This window comes from Carassius auratus, chromosome 45 (genome assembly GCF_003368295.1).
Source record: "Carassius auratus strain Wakin chromosome 45, ASM336829v1, whole genome shotgun sequence".
In the NCBI taxonomy this organism is placed as follows: domain Eukaryota; kingdom Metazoa; phylum Chordata; class Actinopteri; order Cypriniformes; family Cyprinidae; genus Carassius; species Carassius auratus.
Window position 1 is genome coordinate 1,997,951 of NC_039287.1, and position 27,918 is coordinate 2,025,868.

Consider the following 27,918-nt stretch of genomic DNA (forward strand, 5'->3'; position numbering starts at 1 on the left):
TTGAGGAAAAAATCCCTTGTATTCTTTTATTAGTTTAAACCACAACACAAGAAGTAGAGCAGCCATGACATCAGGGGCACAATACATGCTACATGTACAAAATAACTTTTAAATTGGAAAAGTTTGCCATGAATTTGGAGCAGTGCCTAGGTAAACATTACAATGACCAAGATTATGCTTGTGTAAAGCTCTTGACACTGGCAGAATGTACTTTCAAATGGAGCACAGAAAAGTGCATATTTAGAAATCGAGTCGGTGCTCAAAATGTGCAGTTGGTGCACATGTCAGGATTTAAAAAGTAATCACTTTAGGGTTAACCTTTGAAACCCTCAGGTGGAGTTCACCTTTAAAACCATTATGTAAAAAGTAGAAATAAATACAGTCTTGGACATCTTGGCTGTCTAGATTTTATATCACTTTAAACCCAAAAATGATTTTTATAAATTCATTCCATGCACAGGCCCCACATAAATTTGCACACTGATATGCAATTTTATTACATTTGATGACATTCTGAAACTGCACAGCTTGTAGGTTTTATATGGGAATATTTTTTATGGCATAATATTTCCACCATGAGAATGAATATATGCTATCAGCTGCTGAATTATTCTCAGAGATTACATTCGGCCACACTGAATCCCTCTCATGTGATGTACATGCTAGACATAGAAGGTGTAGTAAACTAGCCTTTTCCCATCAATGCATCACAGACCTTCTCAAAACCAATGAATTAACCATCTAATTCTATTTCAGATCTCTAATGTTTCTTCTAAATAAGGCGTGTTATCATTCATTATGCAGGATGCAAATGAGGGAAGTACTCTTAAGGCAAACCTAATGGCATGCAAATAAACTACATTTATATTCACCAACAGTACAAGCACATTTGAAGGGAAAAGTTCAGTGGACATAAGCTTATCTTTTTGTCCATCCAGACGAGTGGGTAAACCCGGAACAGTTTCGATTACCATAAGAATCGATTCGGTTGACATTATGCAGTATATGGTACACATAGCTAGCATCAGTACAATAAATAGTAGCTGGATTTAATACAGCACATCAGTGATGCGCAAGCTCCAGTGGATTCAGAAGGTACTTTGCACACTCTTTATATTTTGCAGTTAATTTTGACCAGTCAATATATATATGTATATTAATATCCATATAATATATTCAGAAATTCTATTTGTGCATGGCATGTTCTGTATGTGTGTGTGTGTGTGTGTGTGTGAGAGAGAGAGAGAGAGAGAGAGAATTTGTGTGTGCAAAGGTGTTCTTGTGGGGGCATATGTGAAATTCGTTAGCAAAGACCATTCTCATGCACACAAGTGTTTCAAACACAGGAAGCGGATTCATTGAAAGGTAGTCCAAGCAATTTTTTTTTTATCAGTGGAAATAGCTGCAAACTGAATGGAACATTAATCATTTGTGCAGTCCCTGGCTCTTTTCTGAGACGCTCATTTTTGCAGGTCACACTGCAGCAGCAATACAATGGACGGGTCACCCTTTGCTGCTTCTTTGAACTCTTCCAATGAGATCTGATCATCGTTGTTCTTATCCATCTTACTGAAGATTTTGTCGACCCGCTGCTCGGGCGTCAAGCCGTCCTCATTCATCTTCATCATGATAACAGTCCCCACCATCTTGTAGATTGCCTTTAAATGAGAAAAACAGAACAATATGGATTAAATTATTTTGGGGAGTCAGAGACCCATTGAGCTGTGGCACTAATAAAGGTAACATAACTCTCTTTGACCATTAGGGGGCGAATCAGTCCATATATAGAACCAGAGTTTATCTTCTAGGCCTCAAAATGATTTAAAATAAGACATAACAAGCAATAAAATAACCCAAAACGACTAAAAATCAATATATATATGTATTCCCATAGTCTTGAAAAACCTAGCCTAATTTTATAAAAGAGATTCATAGGCCTGGAAAAGTCAAGTAAATTAAAATCTCTCTATGGGCCTTCTCATAACGAATATTGACTTTTATAGTTATGCCAAACTCATTTCATTGGGTAGAAATTTTGAGTATGTAAATATAAATACATAAAATAATATAGCTAGCTTATTCTAGAAGGCTGAAGTGACTGGAGCTTTAATTAGTACAACATTTAAAAAAAATGTATTAATCATTGCTTTATGCAAATAAACAGGAGAACAGACTGAATTAAGTACCTCAATGATCTCGAGCATCTCAACTCGTGTGATTTTGCCGTCTCCGTCCAGGTCGTACATGTTAAAGGCCCAGTTGAGTTTCTGTTCGAAGCTGCCTCGTGATGTGATGGAAAGGGCACAGATGAACTCTCTGAAGTCGATGGTGCCATCTCCATTCTTGTCAAAGGTTCTGAAAGCGTGTTGAGCAAACTTTGAGGCATCACCATAAGGGAAAAACTGAAAAAAGGGGAACAAAATATATTAAGCATATATAATCCATATTATTTTATTTGGAATACATATTTTGTGAAATGCCTTTAGTAAGATGCCTTTAAAATAACAAAAGCCTGGATCCTATTATCAAAATACAGTTACCCAAGCTACCCCTCATGTAAGCGAATTCTGAGCTTGACCAAATTTTGTTAAATTGATCAAAATTGACATTAAAGACAATGTTATAAAACTGAAAATAAATGTGGTTATTTTAATTAATTAAAGAAACTTGAGAAAGAAAATAAAAAGAACTGTTTTCAACATTGATGCTTTCAAAAGTAATAGCTATTGGAAATTCAGTTTTGCCATCACAGGAATAAAGTAAATGTTCAGATATAAAATATATTTAAATGAAACTTTAATAACAAATAAAATGCAGCCTTGATGAGCATAAGAGACATCTTTCAAAAACATTCAAAAATCTTTTGAACTGTACTGTACATTAAAAAGGTACAGCATAATAAGAATGACTCTTATTTCTGTTTGGCAGAAATGCTCAGGCTCCCATAAAAAACCTGCTTCATTTTAGTGCTGCAGAGCTTGTCAACTCTCTCTTTTTTTTTTTTTTTTTTTGCATCAAGCTAAAAACAGGAACTTAACTATGAATGTATGAGAATTTAGTGGTAGGTGGGTGAGCATATGTATGCGTGTTTAACTAAGGCCATCAATGTCCAGCACAGTGCCTGCCTCCCTGCAGAAGAGAGCTGCAATGCGGACAAGAGCTGTGTAATCGGTCTGTGCCACTACAAGAGCAGCACATAGCTCCTCTTTGAAAAAGGCATCCTTCCCCTTCTAATACCGTTACCCTTTCAGTAAATAAGAGCAGAAATTAGCAGCAGAGACTCAAGTAAAGATGCATGTGCACCACTGACAATAGATATAATTTAGCATGTTTTATAAACCAAAAAACAATTGTAAATATACTTTACATGAAGGCTTTTTAGCAAGATCAATAGCTGAAAATTGCAAATTTATCACTAGATATCTGAGAATCCAGTGTAAGTGTCGTAGTTATCTAACCTCACATATGAGTGTAGAGTTATTTGACTGTTAAATATTAAATGATGGAATCACTGGAGAGTGATGGCAGAGCTGAACTAAGCCAGTAATAAATTCTGAACACTTAGGAACAGATTCCATGTTCAGAGACTGGGAAATAAGATTCTCATAGTTTTCACCAAATTAGAGAAAAGAGTGTGAGTGTGTAGCAAATGTGCCACAAGGACAGCAAAAACTGAAATCACTTACATAGTGGGGAGCAGACAAAGTTCCTCATGGACTGGACCGGTTCAAACAAAATAATAAACATACTAAATCATGTCTTTTAAAAAATATAAATATGCAGAAATATTTGTGTGTTTAGGGATTGGGATGGATGACAGAAAATCTCATTAGCTCAATATAAAAGCCAAATAAGTCAATGGAAAGTCTCCACCAAGATAATGTGTGTTTCAGGGGGTTCAAGAAGGTTAATGATGGAGTTGAATATCTCATAGTGCTCTATATAGACAGATGAGGTGTTTTCCAAGAATTTCCCAGAATCTGCCATTGAGCTTTATACTCTTCTTCATCTTTTAAAGGACAAGAGGGTCCAAATGTCATCACATAACATCTTGTTTATGCTAAACATGCTCCTGTAAGATCCATTTAACTTTATTTGGCTATGTAAAAAAAAAAATAATACATGAAATATATAAATGCTAAAAGATTTTAAACAATGCAAGTCAAATATAGAATGAATGAACGAACGAACGAACGAACAAACGAATGAATGAATGAATGAATCATTTGCTTAAAGGGGTCCTATTATGCTTTTACATTTTTTCAACTTTAGTTAGTCTGTAATGTTGCTGTTTGAGCATAAACAAGTGTCCAATTCAAAAGGAGATATTTTATTTAACAGAAATCACTTTTCAAAAATGACAGTCTGGTGACACGCTAGCTTAGAGTGGTTATAATCACCCGGGTTTAAATTGCACTCAAACTGATTTGAGCTCGCAGCAGGCACTATGGTAAGGGACATGACATTTCCTGACCAGGTGCCTACATTTGATACAGGAACTATTTGAGCCGTTAATGCCAGACTGGGGATAGAGGTTATTTAAAAATGTAAAATATGTAAAAAATATTTTGTTCAAACAACCTAGTATGAGCACTTGTTCTAGCACACCCCCAAAACATAATCAATTATTTGTAAAAGAGCATAATAGGAACCCTTTAATCAGATGTTTGTCTTGCCTTGCCAAAATAATATGTAAATATCATTTACATTTTCGAAATGTTCATATATTTGCCACTGCAGTACCAAAACCAAAACTTAATTCAAGACATATTTTCTGTAAAAAGGTCTTAAACAAACCTTACCAAACTGTTGATGGTAGCCATTGACTTTTCTTCCATAACACGGATGTCAATGGCTACCATCAACTTGGGTAAACTACCCCTTTAATACCGCATGCTTCTCCTAGTAAATTTATCTGGTTTTAAGGATTTTAAATACTGAAATGTTTAATGTTTACATTTACTGAAAAGCCAGACAAAATACTGACCATATAAATATATATTTTTTCCACTGTAACCCCAACTAGTATTGTAGAAAGAAATAGATGTATCCTATGCACATATACTTGAACGCAAGACACCTACTCACAAACCCACTAGCTGAGGCTGATGGGACGTCAGCAGTCTCTGATCTCATCAGAACCCAGCCAGCACAAAATCAAATGATCGAACACAGCACCACCCTGTGAAGATGCAGCGAGCTCTCATATATCAAAGAGTTCACACACTGTCAAACTTCTCCAGAAAGCAGAAACCCTCTGGGATAGCATAGGTCCGGTCATAAGGCCCTGCCAGACTGGCACTGGGTTTAGAAGAGAAATGAGACAGGAAGTAATGCACACTGTGATGTACCCTGCACACATGCAAAATGATTCTCTCATGGGGCTGGTCCTTCTGCTCCATATGGCCTTGCCCTTCACCAAACTAGAGGAGAGCAAAAGAAAACAAAGAAAGTGCAAGTCATGAAGAACTGGAGAGCTGCTGCTGTGCTGGGCGCCCCCTCCCAAAGTTCTTCCTTGCAAATCTGTCAGGTTATAATTTTTTTTTGTTACGTAAAAGAGTGTTGTTGTTTTTTTAGAAACTATCTAGGGCATGGCTGTATGAAATTCTCAAATATTCTTCTTTTTACTTTCTTTTGGATCCAAGCACATCCGAATGTAGAAATAGATCTGCACATGTGCACTCTGTCGGGAGATATGCTATCACATGGGAATGCCACCTGATCAGGATCCAAGTATTTGTTTTTATCTGATGAGTACATAAAGGAGATGAACAGCAATTTGCCATATTCAAGACAATACATAATATCATATCAGCTCATTTGTGTCACAACTTTGCAGTAAACTGGTTGTGTTAAAGGAAACTAACGTACATATCTGCCATCATTTACACAACCTCATCACTCTCCAAATAATTGTTCTTTCTTGTGTGAAACACATGAGGAGAAGTAAGTCTATTTTCCATATGGAAAGTGGATGGTTGTTTATAAGTGAATACTTATGATATTGTTTAATACTTATGATATAAGTATCATAAAAGTAAATATTCATACAGTTTGTGTTTAACACACATTTCGAGGTTGGGGTCAGTAGCATGTTTGTTTTTAAAGAAAAAAAAAGACTTTTAGTCAGTTTTAATGTCAAAAGTGGCATTAAAGACATTTACAATGATACAAAAGATTTCCATTTTAAACATGTATAATAATAATAAGTTAATCACAAAAAAAACAGCATATTAGAATGATTTCTGAAGGATCATGTGACAAGACTGAAGTAAATGCTGCTCAAAAATCCACTTTGGCATCATGAGAGTAATTACATAAAAACAATTATTTAAAATTCTAAATAAAAATATGTAATTTTTCATAACATTACTGTTTTTACTGTGCTGTTTTTGATCAAATAAAGGCAGCCTTATATGTCTTTAAAAAAACATGTAGAAAAACTTACCGACCCCAATCACAGAAATGGTGCAAACCCCTCCAAGGACCTCAGATGATGAAAAGCCTGATCCAAATTTTGCTATAAGTTTGATTGAAACATATAACCATTGCTGTTAATATAGTGTTCACTTTTTGTTTGTTTGTTTGAATGCATGTCATTAACTAACTGAAGAATAATAAACTTTATTTCCAGACCCAGAGGGATCCATAGTACAATACAAAAACACATACATAGAGAGAAAAAAAAAAAAAAAAAAAAAAAAAAAAAAAAAACCACAATTAATAAATATACAAGAAGTAAAAATTAACCCTCCACAGTGTTCAGTGTCTAGCATACAGACATGTACACCATTGGTTCCACAGTCTGGACGAAAATCTTACAGAACTTCGTCTAGGGTTAGCCAACACAGCAATTAGATCATTTTTTGACTCAGACACCCTACCCATAAATCTAAACATTAAGTTACGCAAGACTGCAGCACAGGTAGGTACCCCAGCACTAACAAGCATATGGCTTGCACTGGAGTCTCTTGGGACTCTTAGCAGCAGCCTCATGCTGTCATTATAAGCCACTGTAAGCTTTCTAATGCTATCTTGCTTATAACGGCACCAAAGATAGGCAGTATACAACGGTGTACAGTATGTTCTAAAGAGTGAAATCTTCACAGGGACAGAGCACATACTAAACTTACGACACAACATGTTCGCTTGCACATACAGCTTACGACGCTGCCTATAAATATCCTTGTCATCAGACAGGTCATTTGCAATAATATGGCCAAGATATGTAATATCTGTGCATACATCAAGTACAGTACCAGATAGATAAAAATCAGGAAAATGAGAATGTTTATCATCTCTACTTCTTATAGTCATAATTTTACTCTTTTTTGGATTATACTTTATATCAAAATCTACCCCATACTGTGTGCATAGTCTCAAAAGCTGTTGTATACCAGCACTATATGGGCTAAAAATGACCAAGTCATCAGCGTACATAAGGTGATTAATTAGTGAGTCACCAACCCTACAACCTGTACCACAAGCATTTAAAATCATAGACAAATCATTCATATACACATTAATGTTTACTGTATTTCTGCCATATGAACATCACCTTGATATAGTCACCACCACTGATAAGCTACTCCTAAATCTAAAGTAGAAACCTTAATTTTCTGTGAAAATGCTTTGCAATGATTTTTAGAATGAATTTAATTTAAATGGTAGTATATGCTTTGAGCTTGACGCTATAAACATCTATCCACTTTTTCTGTATGCAACAGAACAGCTCAAACATTCCTCCAAACATCTCCTTTTGTGTTTTAAGGAGGAAAGAATTAATGGGGAGTCATTGACAATCAAATCTGCATATTTGGGTGAAATTCCATTAATGTATGGATGCATACTGTAAACATACTTTAAATAAAGGGGGGGTGAAATGCTCGTTTTCACTCAATATCCTGTTAATCTTGAGTACCTATAGAGTAGTACTGCATCCGTCATAACAAAAAGTCTTTAGTTTTATTATATTCATAAGACAAAGATAGTCTGTACCGATTTTTCCCGGAAAAACACGACCAGCTGGAGGCGTGACGTGTGGGCGGAGCTAAAGAATCACGAGCGCCAGTAGGCTTTAGCGTTGAGAGCATGTGGAAGCTGTGACATTACCGTGAGGGAAAAACCATCATCCAAAACAAACCATGGCTTACAGTCAGATTCAGCCGTCTATTTATGATCCAGAATCAGATCCCGAGGTTGAAACTGAACGAGAACAGCAGCAGCAACGACTCGCTCCGAGCGGGGCTCGAACCCGGGTCTCGGCATGGGAGGCGGACGCACTAACAAGGAGGCAGAGATATTTTAAGCAGTTTTACTCACCGCCTGCGGTTCCAACACACGATCGTGACACTTTTTCGTTGGGATTGCATCATCCTTAAATAAACGATACGCAAATCCGTCGTCAAACTGGGTCTTGCTTGTAAAACAAGCATCTTCGAAATGCAGGGAACAAACAAACTCCGTTGATGCTCTGTAAAAATAAACTCCATCCACTGATCCCTAATGCTGTTTTTTTGGTAATCTGTGCAGGGTTGTCTTGCCCTGGCAACCAAAAACGAACTTCTTTTGTGACATTTCGCTCTCGCTCTGATCAGTGATCAGTGTCTGTTCTCAGCCTCTCAGTGCTCTGCTATACGGGAGCGCACGCTCTTCCGGCAGAAGTGCCCTCAGGACCCATATAAAGAAATTCCGCTCCATCTAACGTCACACAGAGCCATACTCGAAAAAAACTTTCCGAAACTTGTGACAAACCGGAAGGAGTATTTTGGGAACAAAAATACTCCTTCAAACGTACAACTTAATTTTTGAAACTTTGTCCATGTTTAGCATGGGAATCCAACTCTTTAACAGTGTAAAAAACTCAGTATGCATGAAATAGCATTTCACCCCCCCTTTAAATAATCATGACACAAAGTAGACAAATTTAAGACCATTTAATCTAAGAACACATTTTCCAAACTACTTTAGAGGACAGGGCAGTCTTGGTTAAAGATCTATGATGGTAGCTAAAACACTGTAGGTTTGAACCCTGATTTGTTAGCTACTATTGTGACAATGAGACATTTTACCTCAACCTGCTCCAGAGTGTCTATGTAGTTTTTTTTTTATCACTTTAGATTGCTAAATTAATCAAAATAAATGAGTGAGAAGAGCAAAATGAAGGTGAGAATGACTCCTGATGAGAATGCAAGAGTGAGAGAGACAACCTGCCCTTACAAAGCTGTTGAGTTAAACTGATGTATAGAGTGTGAGGCAAACTGCACAATCACAGAAACACCCTGTAGACAGGGTCCAGCCAATAAAAGCCTGTGTTTTCAGAGCACAAGCTGATACCAGCCTCTGTCCTGCCAGCCAGTCTACACTATCCCTGTCACGCTGCTCCTAATGCAGGCCATTTAACAATGCAAAAGTCATGGATTTTTCATCCAGGTACAGCCTAGGATATTTTTTGTTTCTTAATTTTTTTTTATTCAATCTAATCTTAAATAACTTAAATCAAAATTAATATCTGTAATGCACCATGTCACAAAGCTCAAATCATCTCAGACTGGTTTCTTGAACATGACAATGAGTTCACTTTACTCAAATGGCCTCCACAGTCACCAGATCTCAGTAGAGCGGCTTTGGGATGTGGTGGAACGGGAGATTCGCATCAGATGTACAGCCGACAAATCTGCAGCAACTGCGTGATGCTATCATGTCAATATGGACCAAAATTTCTGAGGAATGTTTCCAACAGCTTGTTGAATCTATGCCACGAAGAATTAAGGCAGTTCTGACGGCAAAAGGGGGTCCAACCTGTTACTAGCAAAATGTAGCCTACCTAATAAAGTGGCCAGTGATTGTATATATATATATGTAAGTTGACGCATTATTATCTTGTTAACGCATTAATTGATTAACATATTTGATATTTATTTTATCGTGCGTTAACGCAGTTTTTTAATATTATGAAAGTCCGTTGCTCACTGGGTCTGAATACACATACAGACAAATTATAGGTCACAGGAGGGATCAATGGTCCCGATCAAATTATTTAGGCTAAGCATCAGCATTCACAAACCACTGTTATTTTTAACAGAAAAGCTCATAATCACATCTTCATAAATGGGAAATAGTAAGTTCTGATAGCACGTGAAGACAGAAGAGAAGTGCTTGCTTAGCACAGTGGAGTGCATTGTTTGTTAACTTTGTGGTTTATTATTTTGAGTTGTATGGGACGCGGTATCTATCACTTTTGCTGCTAAGAAATATTCACGCAATCATGCAGCACGTATCAGAAAATCTGCACTCCGGTGTGGTTAGCTCTCACACTTACTGATCTTTATATAAGTGAACTGTTCTCTGGCCCACCTCTTCAGGGACTGCTAAACGGAGCGATCACACTAGTCAAACGAACCAGGCTTTGGGTGTTAAGATTGCCTAGTGTGAGCACACCCTTATTATTTTCCTGCACCCCACACACGAGTCTCTACCGGTCCATCAAGTGTTGTCCGCGCCACACTCTGCTGCGATGGGTCCTGCGATCATGCAGGTCTCTAATAGGAAGGTGCCTGTTATAATGTTATGATCAAGGCTCTGAACTCTGAGCATAACTTATTTTCCTTTAACAAACTATAAAATATTTTCTATAAATGTCCTGGGCAGTGACAGATCGCTTGTTTTATATTTAATTTAATTACATTAATGTTTTAAGTTAAGATTTACAAGAAATATTTTAACTGCTACTATGTAAAGGAATAGTGCTGTAAAAAAGCACCTTATTTGTTTAAAGTCTTTGCAAACCAAGTGTTATTGCACTTGTTTATATAGCAGTACTTTTAAATGAAAAAAGTGCACAAATGACTATTTTTTATGCATAATTAGTTATGTGCATAACAATGTGATTAATTGCGATTAATTGCAAACAATCATGTGATTTATCACGATTTAAAAAATATATATTATCGTTGCTGAGCACTAATATATATATATATTTGTATTTGACATATTCACTTGCATCAATTCAATTTTAGATTTTAGAATTAAAATTTTTATTTAGACATTATCTGCCATTGATTATCTGTCATAACATGGAAAAGTGACTTATGGTTATTAATAGGCCAGATTCTTCATATATTTACCTAATCAGCTTCACTAATTGACTGGTAAACCATCAATCAACTGCATTTAATGACTTTATTAGAATGTGTGTAGCCTGTGAATCAAACCCATGACTGTGGCATTGTTAGCACTAAGCTCTATAGTCAAGCTATAGAAACAGAAGACAGTACTACATGTCATAGGTGTGCTCAGCAAGAAATACAGATTCTTATTCCTCTGCTTGCTATCAAGACATGCACCAAAAGCACAATCCTACAACATCTAATTCACAATGCAAGCTATTATCACTCTCATTACATATAAACATCCACAGTGAGCAAAGGAGAGGCAGTTGTTGAGGGCTCAGTGTGTAGTTCAAACCAACCGGCTTCTACAACAGGTCTGACCTCAGCGGTTATAATACTAACTGGGTGGATGATAATGCTTGAGCTGGAAGATTGCCATATCTCACAACAACAACACACACACACACACAAACACACACCTACGCAAATGCACTGTATAGTGGTCAACACAATCAGACACCTGTTATTAGTAACAGCTGCAAGATTATGGCTGCACATTTTGATCATAATCAATGTTATGATCGCATATGAAAACATGAGCATATGAAAACAAATGCTCATTTTTATATTTTGCCATTTTATTTGCTTTTGCCAATCTTATTGCTTTTTCATTGCAATTTTTGTAATTTTAGTACTTCAACAAACTAATTTTATGTTGGTTAGTTGCCAAAGTAACATTTCTATTTTTCTTATGTTTTTTTATCTAATATTTATATTTTGCATTAGCTTTATTTCAATTAACGAAAATATTTTTAATAGTTTTAGTTTTAGCTAATATTAACTATACTGGTTTGTTAGCATTGTTGTTGCATGACCAATACTTTACAGGTGAATTGTGTAATTTCTGTGTTAATTAAAGTACTGCAAAAATAATTACTTTAAAAAAACAAGTCCACCACCTCGCCTTGTCCTGACTGCCTGCCTTGGTTTAGACAAACAACTTAACAATGTCTTTCTTTATAATAGTCTTTACACATTGAATTAGAAAAGACAAAATAAGTCCTGTCTCTAAATTTACTTTTTTACAGAGCAAGAAAAAATAAATAAATTGTGTGCACAATTTACTAATTCGTTCCCTCAATGTACTAAAACATGCAGACGATTACTACTGCATTCCCACGATTTAGCAAATCTACCGAATTAATTAGTAAATGGTGCGAACAATTTATAAATCGAGTGAACAAAATAGTAATCATGTGCACATTTTAGTACATTGAGGGAACAAATTAGTAAATCACGCACACGATTTAGACTAATATTTTTTTCCTGCATGTCATGTGCAGGGCTCCGTACTTTTTCAAGTATCATCTCTGAAAATATTAAAGCTAAAGCTAAAACTTGCCTTTTTTGCATACCAAGAAATTGCACACTTCTCCTTTAAAGATGAAAAATGACCCACTTTGTCACAGAATATATTACTTCACAAAACAAGAAATGTCCCAAGAAAAAAAATTACACATGACTGATTTTCCTCCATTCCCATATAAGAGACCATTTTAAGAGCCTTCTCTTCAAGCCCATGTTTCAGGAAAAACATTGTCCTATAATTTATGCAACATTTCCTTTCCTCCCAGCATACACAAGTTATTTCACAACAGGCCAAAGAAAGCATTTAGAAGGTGAATGCCACAATGATATGATGTCATCCTCCTGCTGAGAAAATGAGCGAAGTTAAAGAACTCTCTTATTCAGCAAAAGACAGCGTGCCATCTGCAATACGTTTAAATTAGCATGAAAACGAGCATGGCTAGGCTCATGCTCTGCTATGGATTATGTAAACTGATGGTGGCATGCTGTTCTGAGTTCGGCCTGCTTTTATACTTGAGTTGAAGCTACAAAGCAAATTCAAGCTCCTCAGATCCACTGTACCTATTCAATTGCAATAACTGTCAAATTAGTAATGACATGTTATGGCAATACATGTCTAATTAGCCATTTCTGGGACATAATGCACATCCTTACCTGGAGACATTTCAAGCAAATTTTCAAATAAAATGTTTGTATATCTCCCAAGCATTTTCTTTTCCTCTTCATAGTCTAAAGTGTTTTTAGTTTGGTTCTAAAGGCAACTTTGTACTGGTAATTGCAATGTCATGTTATGTGAGTCATGATACAGATTAACCCAGTGGTTTGTCTGGATTTCCTCGGTTTGTTGTAACGATGCTATAATGCTTGATGTGAAAGTGTGCTTGATATGTGCAAGTGATGCAGCTATGAGAATGACATTTTCAGTGGTCAGAAAAATCTCCAGCATCTGTTACAAAACAACATAATTGATACATTGTACATAATTACATATTTTCAAAACTTACTAGTCATTGTGTTACCTGAATGACCAGTCAGTGTACTGTTTGAGTGCATGCATTACTCTGGGATATTGGTTTGTTTGAACTCAGAGGGAGTGTCAGCCACATAAAAAAAAAGTTAACATCTTAAGTCATTAAGATTAATTAATGTTGGATTAATGTTGGAGACGCGAACCGTTTAAAACGATTCAGTTCGATTTGGTGAACTGAATGATTCGTTAGCGAACCGGATATCCAGACTGCTTTGATTTGAATTCTCTCTCACAACAGACATGGAAGAGAAGACAATGCTGAATAAAGTAGTTTTTGCTATTTTTGGACCAAAATGTATTTTCGATGCTTCAAAACATTCCAACTCTGATGTCACATGGACTACTTTGATGATGTTTTTCTTACCTTTCTGGACATGGACAGTATACCGTACACACAGCTTCAATGGAGGGCCCGAGAGCTCTCGAACTAAATTTAAAATATCTTAAAATGTGTTACGAAGATAAAAGGAGGTCTTACATGTTTGGAACAGCATAAGGGTGAGTTATTAATGACATCATTTTCATTTTTGGGCAAACTAACCCTTTAAGGTTTCTGAGGAAAACTTTCCAGGATTTTTCTTCATATAATGGACTTCAGTGGTGGCCAACGGGTTGAAGGTCTAAAGTCCAGTTTCAATGCAGCTTCAAAGGGCTTTACATAATTCCAGCCAAAGGGATAGGGGTCTTATCTAGCAGAACGATCAGTCATTTTCTATAAAAAATAAAATAAAATCTAATCTCGCACTAGACCAACTTCATGCATTACGAAATCACATTGGAAAGGTCACGCATAACGTAGGCAGAAGTACTGACCCAGTGTTTACAAAGCAAATGTGCAAAGAAAGTTCAAATGCCCTTTACAAAAAAAAAAGGTTAGACAACGATGTTAGAAAATGTTGAAGTTGGAGGAAAAAATCCGCCCTACCATACCTTTTTGAACTGGAGTACACAGACAAAAGACTAACCACACGTGACCTTTCCAACATCATTACACAATGTGTGAATTTGCATCACAGAGCTAGTTCAAAATGCGCATTTGTGGTTTTGTGTGTGTGTGTTTTTTTTTTTTAAAATCAATTAATAAAGTATGATCATTTAAGCATAATGAGATAATTAGGATATGAAAATGTGTAGCCTGACAAAGGCCAATTTATAATGCTGTCATGTTGGATACATAAACCATCATACTTCAAATCGTATGGTTTTCCTAAAATGCCAAGATTCAAGTCTTATCATTTGAGAATGAAAAAGTTAATGCACTTGAACAGAAATAATACATTTAGTTCGACTTTCGCTTAAATGATTTTGGTTTACTTTCAGATGGCAGCCCATTCCTGCAACCATTAGGACTAATAGAATATTTTATAGAACACGTTTATATCCTTGTCATATTTCAAGTTTAATAAAAAAAAAAGTGCTACAAGATCCATCATTGTTAGTGAGTTCTGCAAACTACAACATTCATTTAAATATGATTATATAATTGCATCCTGTAGCCAGTCCAAACTAACCTTTAAACCTAACAGCTTCTTCCTATGATCCAGTGTATCAAAGCAGCTTCAGGCAGCCCTTAGGCCTCTACAGCACAAAGCATTTCAACAAACAGATAATAAGGTTTCAAAGGAACAGGACTAAGTTAACAAAATATCCGGAGAAGGTGGGTTAGTACCACAAACTGAGTTGACTTCACTAACACAGGGGTCATGGATAATCACCGTCCCCCCCTGCACTACTGATCGAAATATATGGGCGATGAGCCCAAGGGATAATTGAGCTTGGCTGTCACAACCCTTCCATTACTAACACAGCCCCAAATAGCATTATGTAAACACTTTCTATTCCTAACCGCTCACTTCGGATCTGATTCTGAATGGGAAGAAAAAACAAACAGTTCATTTCTTTTCATGAATGGTCAGGGTTGATTTAACGACACATACATAGTGCTGCTGCAATGCAATTCTGTCAATTCACTCGAAATTACATATTTGCTGACATTTCTGAGAACTGCTTTTTTTTCAGTGCAATCAAACTTTTAACTTAAAGCTGAGCACTCAGTAAGTTTGGAATTTGTAATAAGGGTTGAATCAATGGCCCACATTCCTTATAAAAGTTCTGCTTTAGTGAAAGTTCACAACATAAATCCTGAAAACAATCAAGCAAATTCATACTAATGCTTCTAGAGGTGTAACTTTGTTACACTGTGTTTTTATGATTATATTTTACACTCTCCAATTCCATTCATACTTTGTGGAGTGGTTTAGGCTCTGGGCATTTAACCCAAAGGTTGTGCGTTCTGACCCCAGTGGGAGTGACCCTGGAGCTGGAGAGCCATTGTGCCCATCAACAAGACACTTAACCCCAGGTGAATATGTCACATAAAATAATATAGGAATCACAAGCCCCATTTCATGTGTCTGGATCACAGACAAGCACAGTACTCTGCTGGCAGGTACCCTTGAGGTGACATTGGGAAGAGTAGTACCAGGCTGCTATAGGGAATGCTGGCTAATTTAAATTTTGAGAAACTTCAGAGCATTTTCCATGCATTCAGCCTTTGCACATCATGAGAAGTTAAATGGGGAAGACTACTGTCAACACATGAACACATATTCTAGCCTTTCTAAAGAAGAGTTGTGTTGTTTTGTGTCAAGTAAAGTAAAATAAAATAAAATAAAACACATAATAGGTAATTAATGTACAACAATAAGAATAATAATATTTATAACATTTATTTATCAATATTAATTAATTCATAAGATTAGCTTGTGGGAGCATTATTTTAATTTAATTTCTTAGACACATTGAAACCTGGTGGCATTTATGTAAAATCACATAAGTTTTAAGTTAATTAAACTAAGAAGGCAGGTGAAGGTGCCATCCTCACATTTGGAAATTCCCATCTAATCATCACTGAAGTTCATTTCAATGTATTTATATCAATGCCTTTCATAAAATGTCATGAAAAGACATACACAACTGAAACCAGGTGACACAACACAACCAGAACCCTCTCAAATTGCACTGTTTACACATTGTACAAGGTTATGCTTTAGCATTCTGACTGGTCTGATACATCAACATTGGTTCAACCAATGGTGTGAGTTTGGGCCGGGACTCTCTGTTTGACTGACCAATAGAATGCAGGGGGTGTGTTCAGTTTGATGCATTTTTTTTACAATTCATTTTGGTTATGCTAGCACCAAATAAAGATGCATATTTTACCTTAAAATAATGTAAATCCAGTTAGTTAGATATATAAGTTGTATCTGTTTAAATTAATTTTATTAAGATTCTTCCACCGCTGCAGAGACCTCCGAACCTGTGCATACCATTGATACACCACTTATGACTCAAGAGCATCACTTTCTTGATATTATATTAATTCTGCAAAATTAAATACATTGTCGTTATCTAAAATAAAGCTGAATCATTTTTTTTTACAAATCCAATAATAATAAATCCTTTTTAATGTGTAAGTCATAAACCGCCTTTTGGAGACCAAAAACTATTCTTCTAAAAAAGCCATTATTATGATGATAATTATTATTAGATACATCAATGTTAAAAATGCAAATGAACTGATAGCCTGAACTGAAAAGGATTTATGATAATGATACTAGAAATATGAAAAAACAAGGCTTGTTACCCCTGATAGGTCATCTTACAAGAACTGTAGATGGGGAATAAGATGGTGTCCTATTGATCGCAGGATGGCAATTTGTCTCCTTCTCAAAGACAACCTTGTGTGACTTTAAAGTCCTCCATCTTCTCCACACAACATATACGTCAATAAATCCAGAGTTCATAGGACATTCATTACTGCATTCCGACACAAGGGTTGATTTACCCCTTCTGCTACAGTACTTCAACATATGTGGGCAGTCATTCACCTGCCACATCTCACCATCTGACATTAAGGATGCGTTTTAGTTTGGTTCACTTTGTTACCGCGTATAATCTGATTTTACAGAAAAAAACAATCACTAAAACATCTATGACAGAAGAGCCATGATTAAAAGTGATTAAGCCATGATTAAGTGATGCCATGATTAAAAAAAAGGAGAAATAGAATTTCCTCTCATTCTGGTGTATAACTTTGACGACATGAATTAATTTTCTGGACTGAGTGTTTCGGTCTATATTTGACAGAAAATCTAATTTAACTCAAGAACGGATGAAAAAATCCCATGACACAGTTTAAGTAACATGTTATTAAAAGTGATGACTGATCTTTGTGCTAGAAATTAAGCACCGGAAACTCTAGACACCTGCTTTGTATCTTTGTAAACACAAAACAAGTGCAAAAAGATACAGGCCCAGACAGCCTATGCATGTTTTTCTTGCTCAGCATGTTGGAAAAAGAAAGTGTGCTAATTTTAGAAAATCTGCTGGTTGTGGCTGGAATTGGAAGTCAACTTCAATGATGTGCCTGCTGTAACAGACAGTGTGTGTGTGTGTGTGTGTGTGTGTGTGTGTGTGTTTGACAGAATAGGGCAGTGACAGACAAACATAAAATAACTTAAAACCCATCAAATGCCCTGATGAACAGTTTTTTGTACTTGTGTTGATGTATTAAAACAAAACTGATTATTACAATTTTAAGTAAAACGTTTTCTCAAATCAAAATTAATAATAACAGTAAAGGGAGTTAATTGGTTAGCTGACATTCAAGAGCAGGGCCATGCCCCAAACGATCACCTGACTTCCCGAAACCTTCATATATCTGCACTTTATACCATTCTGTTTGTCTTATTCTCATTCATTCAGACAACTTTATCCCACATTTTCTTTCTTTCAAGTTTAATCGGGGGGATCTAATTGTAGCCTAAATATATGATTTTCTCTGAGCCATCAATTCTAGATGCCCTGATCAACCTGACCACCATCCCATTCCTTCTACCCCTTCATATATAATTTTAACAAATATAATATTTTAGATTTGTAACAGAGTTAGATTTTTTTTAATTTTGTAAACTTTCAGAAATACATCAGCTATAGGTGACTTTAACTATATTAGATTAACACACAAACACACACACAAACACACACACTCAAAATCTTCACCAAGACTATTTTACTTTTTGAAAAATGTCAAGCCACATCATTGTCTATGCCACGCCAGGGCTGCAAACCAGACGTCATCCTGTCATTCCACATTCGTGTGCTGTGAGTTCAGATCAGGGCTGTTGTTCGATCCACCACAGCTCTCTTTTTGGCCACAAGATGAAGGTCTGAGCTGTCTGGTGAGGGTGATGTAACAAACTGATGTCAAACAGGAGCATGTTAGAATCCTCTGGCAAAGCTAATGTCCTAATGCTAATCTGGCATACCCCACCCCACTTCTACTCAAGAGATTTTTAAGCTCCATTCACACAGGCCTTCTGTGTGAATGCAAACCCGACCCAGGATTGATTCTGGGATCGATCCTGGGATGAGGAACTAGTAACATTGCTGGGAAGGAACAAGCCCTGTGTGAACAAAAAGCAGGACCAATGCCATAAAGGATGTGTCTTATAATGATGACAGACGTTAACGACATTAACATCAACATTAACAATTAAAACATATATACAAACTGGAATGAAGCATTGATCAGGGAGCTCCACACCATCTGCGTTTAAGCTGAGATCGTTCACCAGCAGAGTGGAACGGTATGCGTCACATTACACGTCCCATCGTAATGTCACCTGTCTTTATGGGGTGTGTGTGAATGCATGCACAGATTCTGGACAAATCATGGGACACATTATCCATTTTCCAGAATCTCTGTGCGACAGAGGCTTTACTGTCTCATTTTTTGAGTCCTAAAAACTACCTCATCACCTTATACGTCACCTCTTTAACTGCCAATTAGATTTTAACATGCACTATTGAAGTGTTCATTCAGCACAAACCTAAAGTACATTACACAGCACCTCATTACTGTTGTCACAGTATTAACATCTGAAACCGCAGCAAACAATCAAACACCAGGAGACAAAGGGATCACTTTACTGACACCATGTGCAGCCATCACTTCTGGATACAAGGTTAATAATGTACTGTAGTTAGTGTTGGATGCACTGAGATATTTAGCCATGGAATAAAATGCCAAGAATAGAATCTGAACTTTTCCAACTATTGTCTCTATAAAGAGCCATTTTCACGACTCCACGTTCCCTTCCATTATTTACATTGTTACACATAAGGGATAATATACAGTCAGCCATTCAAGCCCAGTAAACCTCTGCAGTCAACCAATAAACCCTGCCATGATTTAGAGGGCTTTTGTGTCACCCTAAAATGATTTATTTTGCGATAATGACCAGCTGGCTGGTTGTTATCTATCATTTCATATAGCTACTTACTGAAATGTAAATGCAATACTGATTATTATACTTATAAATGAATTATGAATTATGTACAATTATCATACAATGAACAGAAATCACATAAAAATAATTCAACTAAAAATAGTCACTGTACAAAACAACAGCCTAGCAGCAAGATGAACACTGAAACAATATTATAATTATATATTATATAATATTATATAAAAAATTATATTATATAAAAGTTTTACAAATTAAAATATTACCATTTAAAATAACTGTGTTCAGAATCAGGTCCTCCGGTGATAACATTTGTTTGGAAAATCTGGCAATTTATTATTATAAAAAAGCATGAATCATTGAAAAGATGCTAAATTTAGCAGCCAATATGGCTTCCACAAAAACAGAGCAAAAGACAATGCTAGCAGCCTACCAAGCTTTGAACTTACAAATCATGCTCATTTATGGGCTCAAAATTTTCCCTCTCAGATTATATACTGGTACACAGATAGCATGTCAAATACCTTAAAACTGATAAATGGTAAGGAAAAAGGCTGCTATAATTTTTATCCATTTTAAATGTTTTGCAAGTGGTGTTCATTCTAAATAAATTATCTGAAAACCTTCACCTTACTGGCACAGTTATTGGTTAATGCTGATAATGTAAATATAAAATATAAAATATTATAATAAATATATACTATATTATACTTCAGAAATATATTTAAATAATAATATATTGTTTTATATATTACATACAATTAAATAATACATATATACTATATATATATATATATATATATATATATATATATATATATATATATATATATATATATATATATATATATATATATATCGGCGTTATTTTAGTATCATTGAGATACTATTATAGTTTTTGTTAATATTTTGAATTAGATTTTATTTTTACATGTTCTGCTTTTTTATTAATTTTGTTTGTCATTTTTATTCGTTTTTGTTGTTTTAAAAAATGTCTGTATAGTTGTTAGAATTTTCCTTTAGGTGTTTTAGTTATGAGAGATGACTTGTTAACTATTTATTTGTTAATTATTCATTTTTTATATAGTATAATATAGAGATTTCAAGATTGAGTAATGCTGCACAAAATTTACAGTAATTCTGCAGTTTGTGCAAAAAACTAAACTAAACTTAAAAGAAAGAAAAAAACCTTTAAATTAAAAGGCAAGTAGGATGAATTATCATTGACTAAAGCCAAACACAAAACACCTCCTCCCAGTATCCCTATGCCACAAGCAGTTTAAGTATCAGCGCGCACACACACACAAGCAATCATGCAGTCCAGTCCGCAGGAACTCAGTGCCCTGCTAATGCAAGATCATCTATTTCCTCTCTTTTGGATTTAAATTGATATCTTTTTGCTGTAAAAACTGCCATCCCAGATCACTTAAAGGCTTTGCATACAGCTGCTATTTCTTTTCATTTCAAGCCAATCTGTAAGCATTGTGGTTTCTGAGCAGAGCTGTGAGACCTGTGGTTATTTACTCTGGCTGTTAGTAGAAATGATCTTGCATAATGTCTTTACATAATTCATATTCATATTATTCAGCAGGTATTGTAATGTTATAATTGGAACTTCAAGGCTGTACAGTACAGTAGATAAACTCAACAGACAAAGTGTTATCTGCAGCAAAATGTTTCCTTGCTAAACAGTCAAAATTGTAATATATATCCCAACAAATCTAAAAGACTAAACTACTAAAGAGAGTAAAACCTGTCATGACAGCAACCGCTCGTGCTTGAGATGCCATACAAACCAGCCATTTGAATAGCCAGCTAGCGTAGCCCTGGAGATTTAAATTCAGTTTGGTGCCAGTTATACATCAGACTATCCAATTGAATGAGTCAGAAGGCTGCATCTGATGCACTCCTCAGTGACCTCTTCAGTCTGGAACAGGACCAACGAAAAGCCAGAACATGTAGGAAAATTGTATCACAGAGTGACTAGCATCCCTACCTTAACATACAGCTGCTGGAACTCGTCCAGGTTAAGTCGGCCACTGGGGCAATCCTTCAGGAAGCCTTTGTACCACTGTTTGAGTTCATGTTCATTAAATTCTGTGTTCTTCACCAGGTCCTCCATTACCTCAGGGGTCAGCTTGCTGTTCTGTTTCCCCATGGTGTCTGCAAGGCACAGAAGTCAAAATAGCTGTGATCTCACTCTGCCTGGAGCTGGAGCTCATTTTAACCACATAAATTGTATAAACTATATAAAAGTCGTCCTACAAGACTTAGGCAATTTTTCACATTTCTTATGCTGACCAAAATACAGTAAGAACTGTAACATTGTGAAATATTATTGCCAATTAAAATAAATGCTTTCTATTTTGATATATTTTAAGACATCATTTATTTCTGGAATGGCAAAGTTTAATTTTCAGTGACCATTACTCCAGTCTTGTTCCAGTCCATGATCCTGTAGAAATCATTCTAATATGCTGATATAGTGCTAAAAAAAAATCATATTATCAGTGTTTAAAGCAATTGTGCTGCTTAATATTATTTTGGAAACTGTGATACTTTTTTAAGGATTCTTTTATGAATAGAAATTTCAAAAGGACAGTATTTTGAAAAACAATTTATTTTATTGTACTTTTTGATCAGTTTAAACCATCCTTACTGAATCAATTATAAATGTCTTTAAAAAAATACAAAATATTTATTGACACCAAATTTTTGAACAGTATAGTATAAAAATAAACACTTTTGTATTTATAAACAAAGACAGAATATTTAATATATATATATAGGTGTCACTCTATACAAATTGAATTGAATTTGAGAAAATGGGATATTAAGTGATTTTGACTAAGTGCACAAACACTAATATACTAAAGATACGTAGCGGGAATTCTCATTTCATAATTAATATGGCTAAAATAAAACTAAGTAAGCCATGCAGCTGAATAAATATGATGGCTTGAGTGAGTGATTGTGGATTATATCATTTAATGCTGGCTGATAACAATTAAAGGAGGCTTAGATCAGTGGGACAAACACACCAAAAGTCTGTGACCACCAGTAAAGCCTCTTGTTTAATGTTTTCCTTGAAAGATCCCATCACTTTCATTAACACAAAGACGTCATACAGTAGTCTTAGCACTGAGAAAATGAGAAGGTGCCTAAAGATGTTCCAGAATAGACTGTGTCAGTAAATAATATCTCACTAGGCATAAGAGCATTCTCATAAGAAATCCCCTATTTCAGCTTATAATTATTATTACAAATTTGTCTGTTCCTTTGGAGCATGAGCAGTGTTTTATCCTGCCCACATGCTTATAAGAGTAGCCACATTTCCCCCTAGATGGCTGTCACACACAGCGTTACTGTCAGGGAAATGGGTTAATTAAACAAAGCATCATTCACATAATTACCAAAAGGTCATCACATCCTAAGCTTCGATGTGACATTTAATTTTTTTTTGCAAATTGAAAAAGCCCTTCCTTCTGTTACACTAATAAAGGATACAATGAAAGCAGATAGAGAGAGAGAGAGAGAGAGAGAGAGAGAGAGAGAGAGAGAAGCATGGCAGTAGTGCTGTGGATGAAATGCTGAGTAATTCTCCTGCTTTTTAATTTCTTCACCACTACTTAATCATATAGATGAGCTCTCACCACACTCATAGAGGCTCACGTAAACACTCGATGGGAACATTGCGCTTCAAAGTTCATTACAATAAATTTTCAGCCTGAGACTGACAAACGAGCAGTGATGCTGACGATAATGAGTACTAATTTCATTTCCCACACAACAGCATTTTATTTTCAAGCCAATTGCAAAGACATGCATCTTGACTGTTCTCTAAAGACATGGATGCAGAAAATACTACAAAACAAACATTTATACATTTTAGATATGGTGAAAATGAGGCCACCAAGCCCAGACTTTGAGCTGGGGAGCTTTTAAAGATAGGAGCATAGCCTGTCTTGATCTGCAGACTGCATTGGAGACCTGTATCCTTGGGGAATACCTCTCTTTATGAGGGATCCACCCACAAGGAAAAAAACACAGCACTGCAAATTCTGAGTGCTAAAAACAGTTGCCCTGAAACTGACTATGAATCAGCAATAATGCATCACCATATACAGTAGCTCGTTCCCATTCTGTAAGTGTGATTTATGATACCAAACTAATTAGACAATCAGCATCATTCTAAAATTGAATCCTTATCCAGCTGATCCCTACATTTTCAAACAAAACTGAAGGTTCAAGAGATCCAATAATTGGTCAATAGGATTTGTGAAATCATTCTGTTCTCTTCATTTCAAAGATTTACAATATTTCTACCAATAAAGGATGGAATAGTTAACTTAAAGGTGCCATAGAATACATTGACACAATATTTTAAATTGATCTGTTATGTCCCCAGAATGCGTATGTGAAGTTTTATCTCAAAATACCCCACCTTTTAGGGTATGAGTCAAAATGCGGAGTTTTTTGTGTTTGTCCCCTTTAAATGAAAATGAGCTGCTACTCCCGCCTCCCTTTTCAGAAGAGTGTGGAGCTTCAAGAGCTCACTCTCATGGGTATACTGAGGTTACGGTTCAACTGGTGCTGACCATGTTACTGACCTCACATTGCTCACATTCATTGCCTCACATTCACGACCATTCTGGTAACACGTGAAGGCAGCATTAGTGAAAACCAGACAATGGTGGCAAAATGTGATGCATGATGCTTACTTTGTCTGGAGTCTGGACATTTGCGCACAAAGCATTGGCATGGATCCCTCTTTGAAGCAATCTTTGCATAACTCCAGCGCTGAACTGACCTTTCTTAGTAAGGCAGTCCGGTGTAGAATGTTAGCACAAACATATAGGACTTTTAAATTTTTTCTCCAGGACATTTCCTTCAAAAATGAAATGTGACCACCATGTCCTCAGCGTCAGCGGTCTATGGAGACTCCTATGTTCGTTGGTGCATCCCAACACACAATACTTTTAATGGCTCTTTGGCACCGACACTGTATCTCCAGCAGCAACAGCAAGTAAACAGTAAAGTTGTTTATCACTCAGGGCCGTATATATGCTAGTAGGGCAGAGAGTGTCACAGGTGGGCGGGACTTTCCCCGAGTATGACGTCATATATTGAGAAATCTGGCACCTTTAACTATAAAAATAAATAAATCATAATTTACTAATGTCATGTGAACATCATGTGACTGAAATTTCAATCACACACAAAGCTATCATATGGGGGTTTTCAGTCTTTTCAGAGATTTACAGTCCCTGGCCCTGGCCTTAATTTACAATCTATCACAAAAATACTACTATAAACTAGGTTAGCGGATAATTCAGCAGCAAGAAAAATCAAGGGTGCACAATAACGTTATAAAATCTAGTGAAATATTTATATATAAATAAAATAAGTGTCTTTTAAATGTATAGCACAGTAATAAAGTCAACAATGTGATAGATAGGAATTACTCTGGGATATTGGTTTATTTTGACTCAGAGAGAGTGTCAGCCACGTTAAAAAAAAAAAGTGAATAACTTAAGTAATTTGTGGATTAATGCTTACTGGAGATGTGAAACATTTCAAACGTTTCTGTCCAATTTGGTGAACTGGCTCAACCAGTTCACTAAGAAGAAAGCACATGTTAATGTCTTAGTATGCATGACTGTAACGATAGAGGCGCCGTGACAACGAAGTGGGGATCCAATAACAGGCTTCATTAAAAAAGAGGGTAGTCAGGACAGGCAGGGTCAGATACCAGCAAACAATAACATCCAAGACACAGACAAAAGAGTAATCCAACAAGACAGGCAACAATCAGGGCAGGCAGCAGTCAACCAAAAACAAGGTAACAGTCCATGGATAAAAACACGAGAAAGGCAAAACTTAAGAACATGGAAACTAGGAAACACTGAAGGGCTAAACGTTCAATCACCAGCGATTCGAGCATGTGTGTGTGTGCTGTTCTTATAGTGTGAGACTGATGGAAGATGAGAGACAGGTGATTGCAATTTATGATGAGTCCATTCAAAGGATTATGGGAAATGGAGGTGAAATGGCAAGAGTCTGGAATGGAGTGTCAGTGTCCTCTAGCAAAGCTCACAGTCACTTCAGCTAGAGATCGCGACAGTGACGGTATTTTAGATCTCTTCATCTGCCCCATACCTAAACTTATCAACTACCTTACTAACTATTAAGAAGATCCATCTGAACATGAGGCACTAATCTACTGATACTGTTGGGAAGAATTGGTCACTGCAGGCTATAAAAGGAACCGCAGAGCCTATATACCTAAAAAGCAAGAGTCCACTCCATTTTCCATTTAGGCTGCATCAGTGCTATTTCAGCTGCAACAAGAGACCATAGAGAATACTCTGTCCCCTGTGACTATATCGCGCAGACAGAATCGATCTCTTAAAATGATTTTGCCTTTTCACACAACACTGCTGTAATGCATATAGATTAAACTGGTTTTGGTGTACACACACAGACTACTAGCATTGGTTAATGCAAAATAGCAGCAGCACGGTGGAACAAATGTTCAGATCTGCTGTTTGTGTTGAGCTCATCTTATGATTGTAGCACAGAAAATGTCGTGTTATGATCAACACAACAATGTGTTGTACAAGCATTTGTGTCATCTAAGAACTGATTAGCAGGTGTTATGACGACTGTGCAAACTGAGCCTTGTCCAGAGATCAAAAGGCATTTTAAACCCAGAGTTGACTCATTACAACAGTGTTCACATCCACACGAGCCAGCCAAGTTAAAGTTACATTATATTTCATTTATTTAATCATTTTACATTATGACCTTGAGAGTGTAAGATTGATTCATATAAATACATGCTTACAATTACACTACGCTGTTATTTCTGCTCTATCACTTTTGAACATTATGCATCGATCCTGCAGAATATAAGAAGCTGTATTAGCACTGAGGACATTCGTTCAAGTAGGTATTTTCAAATTTGAACTAAAAAACATCATAATCATACAAACAACCAATCTGCAAGTGAAATTAATGGGAAATTCCTATAGGATTAAATCATAACACAAGACAAAAATAGATATATAGAACCAACAGTACAACTATCATTTCAAAGTTCATTTTTAGGTTTTCTTTAACTCTCCAGGAACAAAATACAAGCAGCATGGTTAAAAATATTCAACTCCAAAAATAATCCAGGACACAATTATTATTATTATTATTATTTTGTTGTTGTTGTTGTTGTTTTTGACTACCTAATCTGTCAAAAGCATACAAAATTTATTATATGCACCAACCTGTGTGGACAAACACATTTCTCACCTAGCCTTATGACACACAGTAGATATAGCTACGTAAGACACAGCTGTCTCAGACGTGTACACCTGGGGCCATTGTCAACTAATGTCTATTCATTTGACAAGGCAAGCTCAGATGTTTTACCTCAACTTTACTAGTGAGCCCTTTGCCCCCCTTTTGAATGTTTTGAACTCATAATACAGTGATGCATTTATAAATATTACTAACACTTAAAAAATCTTACAATATAGTCTATAACATTCAATTAAGTGGTTTAATAGAGTGATTATTTTGTATACAAGATAGTATTCTTAAATATCATAATCCTACACATTACATCCTCTGTGATGAATCAATGCATTGCAATGCTGCAGGTAGGCTAGATGAACCAGCTCCATAGTGACTTTCTTAAGGTTTCTTATTCCAGCGAAAACACACAGTCATTGAGAGACTTACCGAAAGGAAAACCAAAGGGAGGTCTGGCGATTCCTGCTTCGGGCGACTGTAAAAGGTAAACGCGATAAAAGTGCTCACTAATAGGCTGACAGCTGCGGTAAGCTTTCTTTGGGGCGCAAAGCAGAGACGCAGTGACGACTGCAGCGAGGACAGTCCACGCGCAGCGCTCGAGGTGATGTGACGCTATATACAATAGAGCTCAGCGTCGGTCTGTGTCTATGTTCATCCCCACCAACCCATCTCGTGTGTGTTCACAGGGCTCCGCGAGCTTTGCTGTGGTGTGCGCTCTTTTGAGTGTGCGTAAATTGTGCCTTCTCGCTCTAAACCGAACTCGGATGGGGCAATGATAGAAAATGACAGC

The 27,918-nt window shown here is 36.2% G+C and overlaps 1 protein-coding gene across 1 annotated transcript; it reads right to left on the reverse strand.

The window, feature by feature from the left end:
* LOC113062857 (visinin-like protein 1) lies at window positions 1-27,847 on the reverse strand. The gene is made up of 4 exons (XM_026232885.1): window positions 27,558-27,847; window positions 21,817-21,983; window positions 2,187-2,402; window positions 1-1,658 (listed from the first exon to the last, which is right to left on the reverse strand). Exons 2-4 carry the CDS (start codon window positions 21,976-21,978, stop codon window positions 1,461-1,463), a joined length of 576 nt encoding a protein of 191 aa, XP_026088670.1. The 5' UTR covers window positions 21,979-21,983; window positions 27,558-27,847; the 3' UTR covers window positions 1-1,460.
* Between the last annotated feature and the right edge of the window lie 71 nt (window positions 27,848-27,918).